The sequence below is a fragment of the Bombus terrestris genome, chromosome 16 (genome assembly GCF_910591885.1).
Source record: "Bombus terrestris chromosome 16, iyBomTerr1.2, whole genome shotgun sequence".
In the NCBI taxonomy this organism is placed as follows: domain Eukaryota; kingdom Metazoa; phylum Arthropoda; class Insecta; order Hymenoptera; family Apidae; genus Bombus; species Bombus terrestris.
The window spans coordinates 3,579,208-3,597,713 of record NC_063284.1 but is presented as its reverse complement, the minus strand read 5'-3'; the positions used below and the strand labels follow the sequence as shown (position 1 = coordinate 3,597,713).

Sequence of the window (18,506 nt, the reverse complement as noted above, 5' to 3'; positions counted from 1 at the left end):
CTCATTTTGAAATTGTTTATTTAAATAATGTCTTGAATCACGTAAAATTGTAGAAATTTATTATCGACGCTTAAAAAGCTACGCTATCATAGTTTATATAATATAATGAATTGTAGTTACGCGCAACACAGACTTCGTGACAATACAACTATTATTATAAAAAAAGAGAGAAGGAAAATTATTGTTTTCTTTTTTAGTAAATTGAATTATTAATACAAATGTTACGTCAGCTGTAAAGTCCCAAATTAAATTTCTAAAATGCAATGACAATATAGAAATTGTGTCGTTTCTTTAAAGAAATCTGTAAAATGTATAATTGGTACAATGGCATATTTTTATGGTTATATATCTAAAGAGTTCTGCGCTTGGACCACTATAGTTTAATCAGAAGTAATGATATGCCAACTTTAGCTTTTAGTATCGCACATTCTTTAAGAGGATTTTTTCGTATAAATATTATCAATATATTTCTGTTGTATAAAACGATTTGTTCGATTCAGTACTATTAGTGGCACATGTTTTACAATGGATAGCTACCTTTGTCGATTAATCTTTATTATTTTCATTTTATTATTCATATAATCATAAAAGGACTTTATAAATTAATAAGTATAATTTTTTATATTAATTTTGGCTAGAAACAATATCCTTTGATATCCACTTTTATATATATATAAAATTATATATATATAATGTGTGTGTGTGTATGTGTGTGTGTACTAAATTTTCATACTACTACTAATGTCACATCAACATTACATACAAAATAATAGAAACAGTACATACTCTCTACAATTAATAATAATATACATTGTATATTATGGAAAAGTATTTACGATATGTATGAAAATTTGCAAGTTCATTTACATGAATATCCATTATACTTAATGGCGTTGCGTTGTTATTCAGTCAAATATGTCTTATTAACAAAAAAGAGAATCCCAAAATATTCATCAGAAGTGTAGAGGATATGTATCCTATTTTTATGAACTTTTTGGAATGCTCAATGATGGTTTGATTCCATATCTATAGTACAGAAGAAGGAGGTTTTTACAAAATACTTATTTTTAACTAATGATAAAAAATGGACGGGATACAACGGGCAAAGTGTCGTTAGTAATCCGAGAAAGAGAAGCACGTGATTATTTTGTTGAAAATAACTACAAATTCGACAAGAAAAAATTGTAAATGTGACAATCACCCACATGACTTCCAAATTTTATTTTTATTTATGGCACAACATTGGTGCGGTTATAGAGACTTGATTAAACATATTTTATTTAAAAAAGGGGATATTGTATATTTTGGCAGTTGTAATTCAGTATTTCATTTTACATGCCAATAATATCGCGTATTTAACGTACGAATATTAGGAAGCAAAATAGTCTAGAGGGCGAACAAACGTTTCCAACTTGATTGTCTAATACAAATTAATCTTTTTCGTAATAACTTTGCGACACATGTGACAGGTTTTCAAAGGAGCAGCGCAATGCTCGCAGGCCCCATGACCACATAAGAAGGCGACATTTCGACGGCGTTCCATGCAAATGCTACACATATTAGCTTCCTCCAGATCGGCCACTCTTGTTTCCAAATAACGCAAACGTTCTAAATCCTTATCTTTCTCTCTTTCCTTACCCTGATGATCCTCTTCCTTCTTTCTCTCATCCAATGCATTATCTTTCATATTCTCTTCCTGTTTCGTCAAAGGAATATCTCCTGTTGCTTGGCCATCTATAACATCACAAAATAGTAAATTAATAATTTTTATAGGAATAGAGAATATAATATCATTATTATTTTTTAAATTTATTTATTTATTATCTATTTTTTAGCATTATGGTGTTTTCTCTACCTGAATTCTACAATTTTATGGAATTTAAAGAAATGGAAAGTTAATATAACATTATGATAAGCTATATACGCATATTATTTGATCCTTAATGAGTTGAAAATAATATTTATACAGAGTACCTTGATTAGCTTTCGTTTTGGCAATTCCATGACCACATTGTGCACAGTTGATAACAACACTGCTGCCCGGATTAAATCTATTTCCATCTCTCATCGCGTTTGTCACTATACCTAAGCAACTGTGGCATTCAGAAGCATCACCAGAACCTGGAATACACTTTCTTGTTCCACGCACTACTTCCGATTGTAACGCTGTGTCTATCTGATATATGGAAGGCTGAGAAGCAGGAGTATTTTCTATTCTGTAACAAGTTCATATAAAAATAAATTAGATTTGTATATACATTATCAATCATCAAGTTACTTACTCTAATTGAGTACTTTGACTTTGGTATTGGTAACACCGTAGCAAGTCGGTATGCGGGGCTAATTGGGAATCAGCTTCGAGAAGATCCAATGGTGTCTTGTTCTTTGAGTTCTTTACATGTTTCAGTAGTGTACAACTCCTGTCCACACTTACTAGGAAACAAGCTAACGCGAGTTCTGTCTTCGCGCCTTGGCGAGCCAAATTTTGCCATATCTACAGTAAGTATTATTCGAATAATGTAACTAATAAAAAGAAAATTAGAAAAGAAAAAAATCAAATAATAATGGATTGTGAGATATTTATTAATAATTAATAATGAATAATCTATAGAACTTAAATAGATAGTGGGAAACCTATTAATAATTATTAATCTAGGAAACATAATATGTATATACATACCGCGTAGATAAGGGGAGAATCCCGACAACTTTCAGGCGTAGGAACCACGTTACTCTGATTGGGACTCTTCACTATAGCAATATGTAGCACCGTATCTCCATCTGCATCAGTGCTAGCAATGTCAGCATTATGATGCACAAGAAATTCCACTAAAGCCCAATGTCCTTGCGAAGTGGCAAGATGCAAAGGGGTCTGTCGGCGATTGTTCCGCAAATCTACTTTCGCATTTCCACCAGTCGGAGAAAGAAGCATGGCGGCTACGTCTTTATGGCCGTTCAAAGCTGCAAGATGCAATGCCGCAAAACCATCTTCTTTTTTAACGTCTACAAGGTGTCTTGCTCGTGCTACTAATCTTTCTGTTGCACTGTACCAAAGAATGCACGTATACCTTCGTGATTAAGTCTCCAGAAGATTCGTTGCCAAAAAATCGAGTATACTTACTGAGCATTACCCTTCAAGGCAGCATGATGTAACACATTGAAGCCTCGTTTGTTTCTCAAGGTGAAATCCACCCTGTCGCACGAACAAAGAGCATCGATTATATCCAGAGCATCTTTCCCGATGGCATCGTGCAATGCGGTGTCTCCGTACGAGTCTTGCAGATTAACGTCGCAATGGTGACGTAATAATACTTTAACACACTGAGCGTGTTGTTTGTTCACGGCAACGTGCAGCGCGCTACATTTCCCATTGTTCACAGCGTTAATTGCTGCGCCACGTGATAGAAGTAGCTCCATTATTTCCGGTTGATTACTATGATATGAAATAAGAAAACTCTTAAAAATATAATTTTGAAATTTATATGATTATTTTAGATTGAATTGATTTCGCAACAAACCCGAAAGCAGCATAGTGAAGAGGCGTGTCTCCGTCCTCGTCTATAGCTCGTAAAGAAGCTCCAGCATCCAGGAGAAGAATACAGAGATCCTTTTGCCCTTGATGAGCCGCCACTTGAAGACAGGTCTTTTTACCACCTCCTGGGCCACCAGCTCTCGCATCTACTCTACCAGGATACTTTTTGAGAAATTCTTGAACTGCAGAGACTCCAGCCTCACCCCTAGCTGCATCTCTTAATAATTTTTCAACCTCTGTGTCCACACCTTCAGCTGTCCAATCTCGACTTCTATTTGCTTCATCCTGTAGAGCAACAGTTTCAGTTCCAGGAGGAACGGATGTGACGCTTAAAGGATTGAACGTCCATGTATGACCATCTAAAGCTACTCTTAAATCTCCGTCAGAATATATTTTGATTACTTTCCCGGTTTTTCCCAGAGCATTTTTCATCACGTCTATCCATTCTCCGTGACCTCGTTGATAGAGTTTAACCGCGGATAAGTCGGTTTTCACTCTAACTATGTCGCCTAAAGAAAAACTGTCTTTACTGGTGACTTTTGTTAATGCACCCGGATGAAATGTCCATCTGTTGTTGCATCCCTCAAATTGTACACGTACATCTCCCTTATCTGTGATACGGTGAACTCTGCCGATCTTTCCTATATATTCAGCCATGCGTGGATTCCAACCACCGTGACCCTCTTGCATCTCTTTGAGCGTCTCTACTGCAACCAATACTTTTATTTTATCCCCAACGTTGAAAGTTGAGTGGCGTGGACTAGATACAGCAAAAGGAACACCATTCCTTGTCGGGGTTACGTTGGCTCCATTGTCAGGTACAGTCATTATCGGTTGCCCAAGGAGCGGGAGGTGCTCCTTATAGTATGTGCCAGCTGTAGCTTCCTCCACGTAACATAAATCTACACAACCCTTGTACCCGAGTCGGTAAACATTTGTGCTGCCTTTAGACCATGATACAGTGGCCACTGAACGACTACTTTCGTTATCCCATCCACGTATATCCATGACTCTGCCAGTTTTTCCTCTTCCTCCATCTTGATTTCCCCATTCCCAATCAGGACCGCGAATAACTTTGGCTCCTATAAATATTCCTTTTAAAGGAATCTTGGTACAGCCTTCTCTGGGATTCAATTGAACTCCCACAGAGTTGGATGTTTGATATCTTTCAAAACAATGGCTCAGGTCATGCACTTCAGCCATGTAGCATTGAGTACATAAATCATAGTCGCAACATTGCATGCATTTCCATCTAATACCAATTATCCCGTGTCTTTTACATCCATCACATATGATATTTGCATGCTTAACTCCTGTGGCTGCATTATCGAATACCAAAAGGTCATAGGCTCCCTGATATCCAATTCTATAATTGCTTCTGGATCCATGGTCCCATTGAACAATAACAGTTTTATCTGGTGTCCTATCTGATGGATTTGGACTGGAAGCAGAGTTGCCAAAGGAGGGAGGTTTGCCAATTTCTACGACTGTTCCTGCATGACCTTCTCCACCATCTTGGTCATCCCACTTCCAATCTTGTCCACGAACTACCCTCAAGCCAACTTCTAACATCTCCAAGTACACGTGATACTATATGTGACCCTTTAAAAAATTAATAAAGTGCAAGTTGTTTTATAAAGAATATACATTCATCATGCAAGATTAAAAATTCATTGCATTGAAGAATTCTATCATATAATTGTAGTTTCTTTACACCCAATTCATTTTTATGAAATTTTAAATCTACAATAACACATTATATTTTGAAACAGTTAAATAATATGTTACATTAATTTAAACTTATTACTGTTCAGAATGCAACTCATATTTTTTTACCATACTTTCCAAACTTATTTATGTCATTACTCAAATTTTTTAGAGAGTAGAAACTTATGAATGGAATCGTTATTTATTCATTTGTATAGGAAATTTCGCTAGGTGCATGGAAAATTCCAGTGTGTCATTGCAATAAGATTAATTGCATGTTTTTGAAAAAGGAAAGAAACAATTGGAAATCGTATACATTCGGGTTGCAAGCATACGCACGTACCTGAAATGGTCAAACCTAGTACAATATATTTTATGAATCATATGCACGCGTGTGATTTTTCACGTAGCTTGGTGAATCTCGAATAGCGAGTAAATGCAACGAGACGAACGCGTACGAAAGAACTCGGCGACGATTTCTCGTATTCGACAACATCATTAGCAAGGACCACAAAGGTTCATTTTGATATCAATCTGCGTCCGTGTCAACGATCGTAACCTCATAACTCGGGGGATAGTCGAAGGCGCCTCTTTCGAGTGATCGCCGAGGCTAATGGAAAACTAGCGAGATAGGCATTTTTTCTAAACTATATCTGTGGTATACCAAATGTGAGATTTTTTGAAAGATGTCTGTGTATTTTTATGCATTTATGAAAAATGTAAAAAAATGTATAAAATATTTAAAGCATGGCATTCGTTATAATGTTTATGGAGGGGAACAAATCTCTTCTTAGGTTCTACTTCTTTCCTTATGTTTCTAAAAATTTTAATTTGCATAAACTAGATTATGGATTCTCATGCATTTATAGCAAATTTAAAACGCATATAATATACAAAAAATATATAAAATATCCGAAGTAAAGTATTTGTTGTAATATTCAGCGAGTAAAACAAATCTCTTCTAAGGTTCTATTTCCTTTTTCATGTTCATAAAAATTTAAATTTGCATAAAGTAGACTGCGTACTTTTATATATTCACAGTAAATTTAAAATTGCCAGAAGCACAAAATGTATATGATGTAAAAGAGTATATAAAATATTCAAAGGATGGCACTCATTATACTCGATACTCATAATTTTATTCTATCAAATTGATTAATTAACGACATTAAAAATAATTCCTTTTTTTTCCCTATCAAATTCGAAGAATTATTTAGGACGAATTTCGCTATTTTTTCGTATGATTGTTACTTGTTAGACCTATTACACGATTTATTCTCTAAATATCGTTCAAAAATATTCTATACCATAGATGACCTTTTACAGATAATGAATTTAAATATTTAATCAAAGCAAGTAAATAAAAACGGGTATGTGGATAATTTCTTACTATTAAATCTTCTTAATTAATTAATGAGATTAAATATAACTCGAACTTTATTAAAGATAAGAAATTATATATAAAAGGAGTTCAAAGATTTTTCTTTTTATCAAATTCCACTTCTTTTTTCTTTATATTTTAATCCTCACATTTGGTTAGTACATAGTTCCAATTTGAAGAGCGGATGGTGAGATATTAACCAACTTCTCGCGTTTACCATCGATCGTAGTCGATTACAAGAGGGATTTGCTGTGGACAAATTTGCGAGGCCGACTTTTGATGTTCTGTTTATGAGGCGGCACGCGTTTTATTGTGAATAACGGACCTAACGGACTCAACGGAATTACTGAACTTATGTGGTAAAATACGCACAACCACCAAGTGTGCGTCTCGAATCTTACTACGGGTTCCCCACACCGGTGTCATCGTCGTCGTTTAACATAACCTCAAAGTGACCAGATAGTCAAGAAAATTTTAGCCGGGGAAAGCATGAATCCTTTGGGAGGTGATGGAAGTGGAGACGGGGACGTGGAACGACGTGGAATCGGACGTGGTCGTGGTAGGGGTCCGTGGACTTCCAGCCCACAGGATATTCCCATATTAAGGAGACCGCATCATGCTACATCTGGAATGCAAACAGGTTGCTATGATTTATGAGAAGACTTCTTCGAAGCTGCCGTGCTATTTATGATGGATTTCTTTGTATTTTATTGCTTTACGGTTGTGGCTTTTTAACTGTAGGGTCAGTAGAATCAAGAAGCATGGAACAGGGCAAATTGGATAAGTCTTTCGATGATATTATCCAGAATTCTACATTGTCCGTTCATGCAGCTGAGTTTGTTCCAAAGTCATATCCTGTTAAGCAGGTAGTGTTTATTTTCTATTGGTTACATTGGTTATTTGATTGGAGTAACTGTGAAAAATGTTTGAATTTGTTTCATGGTACAGCGTCATCAACAACAGGTATATATACATAAACACTCAGTTCAGGATAGGTTACAAGTGGCACGTGAAATACCTCTGCAATCACAAATTCAGCAAAATCCTGCGTATAATTATGATACTTCTCAACATTATCAACAGGCACAACAAGTTCAACAGTTTGATAACCTTTCACAACAGCAACAGCAAGAGCAGCAATCAAATATGCAGGACTATGGTCATTTTGACGATGGTTCAGGAGACTACAGAGACAAACATCAGGTTCATACTTTGAAAATATGTTATGAAAGTTAATAGAAGTTAAATAATTAATTTAATTTAATTTATTTATTATTTATTAATAGGACTCAAATATAGAAGATGATAATTATTTAATTGAATTTGCAAACATAACACAGAATTTAATGAGTGTTATACATTCATTGATATTAAATCCAGGGCATTTCACTTTGATCGTGCCGCCACTCATAAATAATCTTAGGCCTTACTTAGGAATTCCTAGTCAATTTCAAGAAATTATGAAGATAATAATTCAACAGGTATATTCTTGATCTTTTTTCATTAATTGAGAAGAAAGTTGTATTGATGCATGAAATTATTTCTAGTCTATAAATGAGGGTAATTTCCGGTACAGTGGTGCTCGACTTTGCGCCTCTTTGGACAATAGTGTGACTCCCATAGAACAGACGTCTTTCAGATGGACTTTGTATACTTTGTGAGTTATTAAATGCTAATGAAGTATTTAAATCTTCGATTTAATAAGTGCAAGTTGGCAACAGGTGTAAAAGTGAAACAGACTGTCAAGCTTCCAACTGGCAGCAAAAGGAGAATCATACAGAGGAAGAACAGAAGAAGTGTCACGGGTTGATATTACTTCTAGCTGAATTGGTTACTCAAATGGATCATGCTTCTGCGTTTACTTTAGGAAACTTATTAATTCAGTTTATTATTATTATATTAAAAAAGCCTGCGCCGAATTCTGTCAAGAACATCTGTCAAGCCCTTAAGGTATATAACATGTGAAAAATTTCCTACGTTAAGAAATCTAGAATCCAAGAATTTTCTTGAATTGATTGTGTTAATTTTTTCAATATGGTTTACAGTTGGCAGGACAAACTTTAGAGAAGGATAAAGTTGAATGTCGACGCAAAGAGATGGAGAATATGATGCGAGCTCTAACGGAAATTGTAACGGAGGGTAGAGTGGATTCACACATAGGACATATGGTACATAGTGTCCACGAATTGAGAAACGGAAACTGGGGTCAGAGTTTCGATAATTCCACGACAGTGGAATCAATAGAGCCATTAGATCCCAACCAGGCCATCGATGAACCAGTTTTATATGGTCCTGACGGCAAGCTATTAACCCCGGAGGAAAATGAATTCTTAGAAGAAGTTTCCGATAGCACAATGAACATCGAAGATCACATGTACGTACATATAATTAATCAAGTGTTATATACATATTTTCTTTAGCAGTATTGTGTAGTTTTCTAGATAAATTTACTGCATACAGTTCTCTGGTTAGGTCGCTAGAGTGATTGTTTTATCATGTAACTCTGACATACTATATCTTCTGTTATGGAGTTAATTCTAAACTTTTTATATATTCCATGGTGTATTAATTTACCGTGACGAATTAATTACAATCTAATGCTTTTAATTTAGTTATGTGACTTGTAGCTGCCTATAATTCAAGTTTTGTTTCAATACGCACGCATAGATACAGATTCACAGTCACCTTATATATACAGTGACAGACACAAGTATTCCTACAGTTGGAATATAGAAATAAAAAGATTTATATTTTCTATATAATTAAATATATTCAAACATATGCAATTGTATATTATAATAGACATTTATAAATAATTGAATTATATAATAAATTGTAAATTGTATAATAAATGTACACAAATATTGGCATTATTGATAATATTTGAATATATTTAGTAACGTAGAAAATATTGTTCATTTTATTTCTACATTCCGACTGTACGAATACTTTTGTCCCTTACGTATGAATACTTTTACAGCATATCGGAACAGGGATATGAAGGTGAAGAATCATGGATGTCGGAGGACGACGACATAGATGCAGCATACGAAGAGTTTTTAAAGAATATTCCGAAGCAGATTAAAAACCAGACAAAAAAATAATTGGGGACACACGACGATGGTTACCTACTATAAGTCATTATTGTGTAATTTCGTCTCATAGTTGGAAACTATGAGGGTGGTTTCCTAAATTTCGTTCGAAAATTTTTATAATGTAAAACGAAGCGCAGACTAAATCGAATGGTATGCTGGAACCTTTTTTTGCATTTGTACAATAGATCATCGGATAGATTAGTCTCGAGTTTTTATTTATGAATATACTCCAGGAAACTATATCGTTTCAATTACAATTTTTCGCGCAGACATCTATAATAAATTGTTTTCCTTTTTTTAAACTCATGTATCACATTTATAACCGTGCATACAGTTTCTTAAATTTAGCAATGAATATCGCAAAAGTTTGTTCCTAGGACGAAAGACGGTATAATCTATTTGTCTATGATATACAAGTTTATTATTAAGTTATTTAAATTATTGTAATAAATCAGCCAAACAAATAAGGTAAAATATTAATCATTGTCTTCATCATTTTGAGAGTCTATTACGATCATTATTAAGAGAATTTTGGTATCTAACTAATTTTCTTGCAGGTATCATAATCGGGCAGATATTTTTATAGTCTTTCCTTGTTTGCATAATACAGTTTTATAACTTACGAGTGATTTTTAATTCGATGACCTTTGAGAGTTCGATTTTTTAATCTGATTTTTGAAAACGATTGCGCATATAATGACCTTTGCGTCGATGATCGTAATGTGCACGTGGAACCATCGACACTGGCAGGTCCATTTTTGGCGCGAAAGGATGATTGCCCATCGAACAGTAGACTTGCAGTACGATTACTCACGCTCTCTGTATTTAATCTGTAACACGGTGCTTTTTTCGAATATATTTATCCCGTCATCGGGTCTACATTCCGACCAATTAAAGTCGATCTATTAAGAAAAGAATAGTTGATTTATTATGTAATTAAAGCATCGAACTCTACCGCGATTTGTTAGGATGTTATTTATTAATTTATATGATCGATATATTTATATTTGATTAGGAGAAATTTTTGTAACGAGATATATCATGTACCAATAAAAATAAAAAGAAAATATGTCATTTTTATTAGGATAAAGATGGAGTCATTGCTGACTGTTTTTCTTTCACCTCGTTAATTAGCAAAGTAAATAGCTCCTGATTATGTTGGATGAACTTGAAATAATATTTTTCGGAGTATTTTTTTGCTTACTCGAAGAAAAAGATGATCTTCTGGAGTAATTTACATTGGAGGTAGCCAGCGTAGGCGAGACCCATCGAAGGATCGTCAGGGGCACGCGTAGGCAAAATTCAAACTGGGACTGAAGGTTGTAGGAGGTGGGGTTTTCCTCGTATTCAAACTCACGCTCATCTCAACATTCACTGAGAACCTGTTACTTCACCTGGTTCGGTCTTCAAACACGGTTACTCTTCGTTCGAGGTAATATTTTTTTAACTATACCTGTGAATTAAATGAATTCATCATAGTTTTGAAAATTTAATGAAAACGTCTTTTTCAGGCTACTAAAAAAAATGGAATACTTGCAGACCGCAGTTTTACTTCTTCTTTCGCTATTCGCAATCGCGAACGGTGGATATTATCACTCCAAGATATTGTCACCTGACAATATTGGTAAGTTAATTCAAATAATTTATAGATTGTTTCGCTAAAGTATCTTAATATTTTTTAGGCTGCGAAACGTATACTTGTGGAGTTAATGCAAGATGTACTGTTAGCGAAGGCAGACCAGTTTGTTCTTGTATGAATTTGCACATGGGGGACCCTCTTTCTCGCTGTACCAGGGTGGAATGTTTAAGTGAGTGTCTATATAAAAGATTTGAATGTTTAAGTATATCAAAAAAGATTTTTATTATGTACCTAATTTCTAGTTAATGAGGATTGCATTGGAAGCAGAGTATGTACTAATAACAGATGTATAGATGCCTGCGATGGTCTGTGTGGCGTGAACGCGTTATGCAAAACCAAAAATCACATTCCAACGTGTTATTGTCCTACGGGACACACGGGAGATCCTTTCACCTCTTGCCGTGTAGCTGACCCTCGTAAGTAATACTTTCGTATATGTTTCTATGCATATAAAACTATACTCCTATAAACATCACAAAAGTTATGAAATCTAAGTTTAAAGATTTAAAAAGAAATTAATATTGATGGAAAACTTGTATGTCTACAAGCGACTGTAGCGTAAAAAATATTTTTTTCGAGAATATCGGTTAGTAATTGTTTTGTAGAAGTTTTAAATTTTAGATTAATCCTACTTTTGCGTCACTCAGTATTTGGTATACATGAAACAAAATATCCTTCGAGACAAGTGTAACTTAAATATTAATGAAACCATTTTAGAGGCTGCCTGCAAGCCGAGTCCTTGTGGAGCTAATACCAAATGCGAGGTAGTGAATGAGGTTCCTGTTTGCAGTTGCCTTCCGGGTTATAGAGGATCTCCTTTAACTGGTTGCCGCCACGAGTGCGAAAGTGACAGTGAATGCCCGAATCATCTTGCCTGCTCGTCTAATTTCAGATGTGAAAATCCATGCCAATGCGGTGAGAATGCGGAATGTCACGTTATTAATCATCAAGCCATGTGTAGTTGTCCAATCGTGAGTATTGTTCGAAAAATTTCAGATTATTTTTTATACAATGATCAATGTGCATAACGAAAGTTAAGAAAGATTTATATTTACAATTAGAATTTTTGCCATCTGTAACGCTACTTTTTTTGCAAAATTATTCGTCTTCTTCGGCAACAATGAAAGTATACTATCAAAATATTAACTTGTAGAACTGGTTGGGAAATGCATTCGTAGCCTGTCGTCCGGAATGTACCACGCACTTAGAGTGTTCAGGGAACAAACCAGCTTGTCTAAATCAGAGATGCGTGAACCCTTGTGACGGAGTATGTGGTGTGAACGCAGATTGCAATGTGCGAGGCATAACTCCAGTTTGTAGTTGCCCAAAACACATGACTGGCAATCCTTTCGTTAGCTGTAGATTATTCGAAGCACGTAAGTAAACTTAATCGTGTACAGTGTTCCAAAAAATCAAGGTTAATACCTCAGACCTCCACTACCAAACTAAAAATATTTGAACTCATGGACTCTTCAAGGTTTATTTCAACTTTTTGAAACAGATTTATATAAATTGCAAATTTATTGAAGCAAATTTAGCAAATGTATATGAATTGATACATGATTAAATTTATTAATATCCATAGGAGATCTATGCGAACCTAATCCTTGTGGAACCAATGCAATTTGTACTCCTGGCCATGACAACACTGGGAAGGAAAGACCAATATGCACCTGTCCCTCAGGATATATAGGAAACGCTCTGACTAGTTGTCAACGTGGAGAATGCTTCACTGACGGCGAATGTCCAGATAATAAGGCGTGCATTGACTACTCTTGCCAAAATCCTTGCACTGGGAAAGAGTGTGGACCATCAGCTACTTGCACACCCAGGCGCCATATCGCGGTGTGTACTTGCCCGGATGGGACTCGTGGAGATGCTCTTTTCACTTGCAATCCAATTGATAGTAGAGCGGTATACAATTATGGCAGGGCTTATAGATATCATTACTAACGAAAATCGAAATTAATCGTAATTAATTTCACGGATATTTCCTGTATAGTGTTATTACAGGGTTAATTTTGAAGAGAGTATATATTCATTAATGTCATTAATTAGTTAAACTAAAAATGTATATAATTGACTATATGAAATAAACATAATCAAGACAGTTTATCAAGTTCACCGTTCTTCAATCGCAATTTATTTTTCCTATTGGAGGAAATATAATTGTATCATTGGCTTAGATAAAATTGAAGTGTGAGTAATTCTAAATTGAACTTGTACCATGCACATAGTGAACACATTTAATGCGTTCCTTCCGCACGTTATCAGATCTAAAATCAGATAACTGTACAAATCGCATAACGTTCTTCAAATACAATTTATCTTAAAAATAAACGTATCGATTACTACTAGACTACAAATATTTCTGCAAATATTTAAGTGTACGTAAAAATTCTATATTTACTAAATAATAGTATATTTACTCAATAAATATACAGATTATTGCTAGACTGCAAATATTTCTGCATTTACATATAAAAATTACAAATATATTACATTCCTTCTCAACATTTATCTTTTATTTTTATTTTAATTTATTCTCTTTCTCATGACATATGGTTGTTCACGGTTCCGTAATTACGTGTTCCGTGACACTCCGATAGAGTTCGACAGCGCAGTGCGAAAGCGACAACGGAAGGGGGAGGGGATGATTTTGCTGAAATTGTTCAATTCTTGTCTACGCAGTTAATCGAGAATCATTAAAAAAACGGTCAATTTAATAACAACGAGTCTGCCTTCGGTGGTGAAGGTTTACTTTTCTTGGGGGCTAGCCCGCTGGGCTCTCTCGGCCCAAAAGCGCGGAGAGATGTCGATTCGGACAGCACTCCATCGTTTCGTACAAAATGGTCGGGCTCTACTGCATTCATTCAGAAATACCGAGTGCTTCTACTCTAATTTCCATCAAAGGAACTATCACGACAAGATACACGTTGTGCAAGTAGGTGAGTTCCTTCGAGAAATTTATTCCTGCAGGATGGTTGACTGCTGTCAAAGGACCTTGACACAGTTAGTAACCAAAACAGAAACTGTTGATTGATTCAACATATTTTTTTGACAATTCAGGTATCTTTGTATATGTATATTGTATTTCATATTAGAAGTTATGTTAATTACGTTTCAGTATATTTCCAGTTTTGAGGTTATTTGGCCATCATATACATATATTGGTTTGGCGGATAAGTCTTAAATACTTTCTAGTATGAGTTATAAACTGTATTTTAATATCTTGCAATAATATAATTAAACCAAATATGCACTATTCTATTCAATAATCTTCTGCAGTCCTTTGGGTAGTGGTATTGTTTCATCTATATAGAATTACTGTTGCTTCTGAGCATATATATGACCTTAGGAAGGTTTAAAACTTATCCATATACCAGAGTCTTTTAGGAAATTTTTCTGTATAAATAAATAAATGGATAATTTAGAAGTCAATCAGTGTAAGTCAGATTTTCATTTATATCCTGCCGTTATAGAAACTTTCAATCCATAGCTCAATTTAATCATCATAATACATTTTCTAATTTAATTACTATAATCTTTATTATATAGTTATTATAACTGTTAATTAAAAGTTTTGGTGCTATAAAGACATTTACAAAGTGTAAATTATTTTTTATGGAAGACTGACTTACAATGATTGGCTGTTGAATCTCCCAAATAATTATTTATTTTCTATGATTGTCTCTATCGTATACAAAATTTTTATATTGACTAACTATGGATTAACTTAGGTAAATTTGATATGAAGATATGAACTAAATTTGTATCCTAAAAAAGAACATGAATTAGAAAAAGAAAATTTTGGCAAATTGTATTATAGTCCAAAAGAACAGTGTATCATTGTGAAATTAGGTTGTATAGATGAAATAGATGAAATATCAAAATTTTGGAATGTATTATATATAGAAAAGTTAAAGCTTTACTTTTATTAATTTTAAAATAGGCAAGTCCCAGGGCTGGTTGCCCCAGGGTAATAGCAATGTGTCCAGCACAGGAAAACACCTTGGTTATTTGGGGGCCCATGCTCGACGAATCTTTGTAGATAACATCCTGAAGCGAGTCACTAATAGTTTAGCTGCTGACTTGCGTAGAAGAGCTGCTAGTAGATTGGTCTTTGGTGGAGACTCAGCTCCTTTTTTTGCTTTGGTTGGTGTGTCATTGGCATCTGGCACTGGAATATTAACAAAAGAAGATGAATTGGAAGGAGTCTGCTGGGAAATTCGGGTAAATAACACTTTATTTTTATGTTCATTTGATGAAGAAAGCATAAGAAAAACTTTACACATTAAAAATATTGACAGGAATCTGTATCAAAATTGCAATGGAACACGCCACAAAATGACAAAAATTACGAAACAATCGAAAACGAAGAGAAAGTTATTAGTTTAAAAGATTTTATAATTGGCCCTGCAATCGCGAAAGGATGCTCTGCGGTTGTTTACTCGGCAAGATTTAACGATTCTCCAAGTACTGAAAACCAGATAAACATCGACGATAAAACAAAAGATATAACTTCATTTCCATTGGCATTAAAAATGATGTTCAATTATGATACCGAATCGAATGCGTTGTCTATTCTGAGGTCCATGTATCGGGAAACCGTACCAGCCAGAAAATATTTACGAAACGAGGAATTAGCTGACTGGGAAATGAAAATGGTCGAGAGGAAAACCAAGCTCCCTCCGCATCCAAATGTCGTAGCGATGTATTATGTCTTTGCTGATAGAGTACCAGTGTTACCTGGTTCTTGGAGAATGTATCCAGATGCATTACCCGCACGCATCAACCCACAGGGATCTGGGAGAAACATGAGCCTATTTCTGCTAATGAAAAGGTTTCTGATATTCCAAGAAATAACTTTTCGATTCTCTCTCGCATGATTCTCAAAATTAAAATGTTACATAATTTTCGTAAAATTAAAATCTCAGATAATTTTCTCAGGATTAGAATCTCAAATAATTTAACTGTCCCTTTTTTTTCAATTGCAGATATGACACTACGCTGAAACAATATTTGAGCAATCACAACTTGAATATGAAGGAATCAATATTACTACTGGCTCAATTACTGGAGGGTGTAACTCATTTGAATGTACATGGCATTGCACACCGGTAAACTGATATTATTTGTTCAATCAGAATGTTGTATTATGTTTCAGATCATATCATGTTTCATATATACCATTTTTGTTCTTAAAAATGCAGTGACCTGAAGAGTGATAATATTCTGTTAGACTTGTCAGAAGAAGCAGAGAATTGTCCATCTTTGGTAATCACAGACTTTGGATGTTGCCTGGCGGATAAACGTCATGGATTGTACCTGCCTTACAACACTCATGATATCGACAAAGGCGGGAATGCAGCTCTAATGGCGCCGGAAGTAATTACAGCAGAACCTGGTCCATTTACCAGTATCAATTACACAAAAGCTGATCTTTGGACAGTTGGGACCATAGCATATGAAATATTTGGTATGAAAAATCCGTTCCATAGCGACAAGGAAGGGACTTCTCTTAAAAATCACAATTATAAAGAGACGGATTTGCAACCTCTACCTAACCATATGCCAACTATTATTTCTGCACTCATTAAGAATTTATTGTCAAGGAGCTTATATAAGGTATTTACAACTGAATATATTGTATATGTATTTTAAAAGTGTGTCACTACTCAAAATAATTCAGTCCTGTGTTAAATAAATAACCAAAATCGTGGAAGGAAGATTACAAAATAATATTTATTGTTTTCTAAAGTCCGTGTTTAGCTGAATAATGTTATATAGTTTAATATTTATATATAATATAATATTTTTTGTAAACTTCTATATATTTTCTCACTTTTCCTGAAAAATCTGTTTGAGTCGTGTTACTTTTGAAGTATATATACGATATTTTTAGCAATATTTGTATTTCAGAGACTCGACACGGAAACTGCGGCAACCATAGTACAATTGCACTTATGGGCACCGAGCACCTGGTTTAGGAGCGAATGGAAATTGCCATCAACTAACGAAGTATTATTTTTATATTCCTAAATTAATTTTTAAATTTATATAAACTCTATTACATTTTTATATTTTTTGTAGATTATGCAATGGCTTCTGTGCTTAACTACAAAAGTACTTTGCGAAGGGCGAAATTCCATGTTACAACTACCAGAAGTACTGGAAAATGAGAATATCCAGGAAGGCAGAAAACAGAATTCTTATAATAGATCACTTTCCACAAAATCTTGTGGAAGACGTACCATGCCAGAATATCAATTAATCGCTAGTTTCCTTGGTAGAGTAACGCTTGGCAACATTAAAACTGCTTTAAAATGGATACAGCAGAATGTATAATATACTTTTCCGCGAAGAGAATGAAAAATAACAAGAAAGTATTTTAACGCCTGCATATCGAAGGACACAACTGTTCTATGTTATTTATCGCTTGAAATGAAAATCATTGAAATAATTTTATATATTTGATTTTATCATATATTATCGTTAATACGTTCCTCAGTTGTTTTTCCTTATATTAATTTATTTTTGATACTGTAAGAGGCACGAAAGAGTCATATTTGTGATTGTATAGATTATTTTGCTGTAAAAAGGACCATCGGATGTTATCGAGGCGATATGGTGATTCTTGTGTGATTCACGTGCCTTGTAATTAAACGATATTAGAAAGTATTGTAAAACTTATTTATTTTTGGCAATTTTATTGTATTCATCTTATTTGTCAGAAATAAATAAATCGATAAAGTAACTTATTGTTTAACGCGCGTAGAGGGCAATCTTTCAACTTAAAAGTAGTTTGCTCTGTTTTCTAAATAATTCTTGGAACGCTCATTGTGGGATACTACGATTGTATTGACACATGATAATTTTCAAATGGGTTTCATAAATCAAACAAGACATTGCTTTTTGAGTTCGAAAGTCTCATGCAAAATGAAGCAACGAGAGAAATCGAATATCAAGATAAAAATATTGTTTTTTATAAAAGATATTCAACAAATCAAATCATTACAAGATAATAATCCAGACAGACTTAATTTTACAGATGATGTGTGCAAATTTCAATACTGTTGTAAACCATTGTTAAAGAATAAAGCTCGTATTTAGTATTTGTAGATGTAATTAAGTAGCTTTCTTGGGCTTCCC

The 18,506-nt window shown here is 34.3% G+C and overlaps 4 protein-coding genes across 5 annotated transcripts; 3 read left to right on the top strand and 1 right to left on the bottom strand.

Annotated features, from left to right (window-relative positions):
- Window position 1: 1 nt before the first annotated feature.
- On the bottom strand, window positions 2-5,855 carry LOC100647885 (E3 ubiquitin-protein ligase MIB2). Its single transcript, XM_003403027.4, has 7 exons — window positions 5,583-5,855; window positions 3,519-5,134; window positions 3,122-3,433; window positions 2,681-3,044; window positions 2,283-2,494; window positions 1,975-2,216; window positions 2-1,734 (listed from the first exon to the last, which is right to left on the bottom strand). The coding sequence occupies exons 2-7, from the start codon at window positions 5,102-5,104 to the stop codon at window positions 1,421-1,423; spliced, it is 3,030 nt and encodes a 1,009-aa protein (XP_003403075.1). The 5' UTR covers window positions 5,105-5,134; window positions 5,583-5,855; the 3' UTR covers window positions 2-1,420.
- Window positions 5,856-6,799: 944 nt separating this feature from the next.
- LOC100648005 lies at window positions 6,800-10,195 on the top strand. 2 transcript variants are annotated; one of them, XM_012319679.3, is made up of 9 exons: window positions 6,800-7,260; window positions 7,362-7,486; window positions 7,569-7,583; window positions 7,704-7,823; window positions 7,907-8,101; window positions 8,168-8,277; window positions 8,342-8,570; window positions 8,666-8,994; window positions 9,601-10,195. In XM_012319679.3, the coding sequence occupies exons 1-9, from the start codon at window positions 7,110-7,112 to the stop codon at window positions 9,722-9,724; spliced, it is 1,398 nt and encodes a 465-aa protein (XP_012175069.1). In that variant the 5' UTR covers window positions 6,800-7,109; the 3' UTR covers window positions 9,725-10,195. The 2 variants fall into 2 exon arrangements, with proteins under 2 accessions (XP_012175069.1, XP_003403076.1); XM_003403028.4 differs by having other exon boundaries at window positions 6,802-7,260; window positions 7,569-7,823.
- Window positions 10,196-11,082: 887 nt separating this feature from the next.
- LOC100648308 (neurogenic locus notch homolog protein 1) lies at window positions 11,083-13,469 on the top strand. Its single transcript, XM_003403031.4, has 7 exons — window positions 11,083-11,147; window positions 11,227-11,339; window positions 11,398-11,523; window positions 11,597-11,770; window positions 12,072-12,325; window positions 12,508-12,730; window positions 12,940-13,469. Exons 2-7 carry the CDS (start codon window positions 11,240-11,242, stop codon window positions 13,305-13,307), a joined length of 1,245 nt encoding a protein of 414 aa, XP_003403079.1. The 5' UTR covers window positions 11,083-11,147; window positions 11,227-11,239; the 3' UTR covers window positions 13,308-13,469.
- A 487-nt stretch (window positions 13,470-13,956) lies between these two features.
- LOC100648193 (serine/threonine-protein kinase Pink1, mitochondrial) lies at window positions 13,957-18,482 on the top strand. Its single transcript, XM_003403030.4, has 7 exons — window positions 13,957-14,302; window positions 15,307-15,587; window positions 15,665-16,197; window positions 16,352-16,474; window positions 16,568-16,982; window positions 17,277-17,375; window positions 17,448-18,482. The coding sequence occupies exons 1-7, from the start codon at window positions 14,167-14,169 to the stop codon at window positions 17,700-17,702; spliced, it is 1,842 nt and encodes a 613-aa protein (XP_003403078.1). The 5' UTR covers window positions 13,957-14,166; the 3' UTR covers window positions 17,703-18,482.
- Window positions 18,483-18,506: the final 24 nt, after the last annotated feature.

Bases quoted from the DNA above. Each gene is read 5' to 3' on its own strand.
- LOC100647885 (XM_003403027.4), bottom strand. From the start codon at position 5,104: ATGTTAGAAGTTGGCTTGAGGGTAGTTCGTGGACAAGATTGGAAGTGG. The intron at 3,045-3,121 runs GTAAGTATACTC...TCTTTGGTACAG, and splicing joins GCCTTGAAGGGTAATGCTCA to TGCAACAGAAAGATTAGTAG. The intron at 1,735-1,974 runs GTACTCTGTATA...GTGATGTTATAG, and splicing joins CAAAACGAAAGCTAATCAAG to ATGGCCAAGCAACAGGAGAT.
- LOC100648005 (XM_003403028.4), top strand. From the start codon at position 7,110: ATGAATCCTTTGGGAGGTGATGGAAGTGGAGACGGGGACGTGGAACGA. The intron at 7,261-7,361 runs GTTGCTATGATT...TTTTAACTGTAG, and splicing joins TACATCTGGAATGCAAACAG to GGTCAGTAGAATCAAGAAGC. The intron at 8,571-8,665 runs GTATATAACATG...TATGGTTTACAG, and splicing joins ACATCTGTCAAGCCCTTAAG to TTGGCAGGACAAACTTTAGA.
- LOC100648308 (XM_003403031.4), top strand. From the start codon at position 11,240: ATGGAATACTTGCAGACCGCAGTTTTACTTCTTCTTTCGCTATTCGCA. The intron at 11,524-11,596 runs GTGAGTGTCTAT...CCTAATTTCTAG, and splicing joins TACCAGGGTGGAATGTTTAA to TTAATGAGGATTGCATTGGA. The intron at 12,731-12,939 runs GTAAGTAAACTT...TAATATCCATAG, and splicing joins CTGTAGATTATTCGAAGCAC to GAGATCTATGCGAACCTAAT.
- LOC100648193 (XM_003403030.4), top strand. From the start codon at position 14,167: ATGTCGATTCGGACAGCACTCCATCGTTTCGTACAAAATGGTCGGGCT. The intron at 15,588-15,664 runs GTAAATAACACT...AAATATTGACAG, and splicing joins GAGTCTGCTGGGAAATTCGG to GAATCTGTATCAAAATTGCA. The intron at 17,376-17,447 runs GTATTATTTTTA...TATTTTTTGTAG, and splicing joins AATTGCCATCAACTAACGAA to ATTATGCAATGGCTTCTGTG.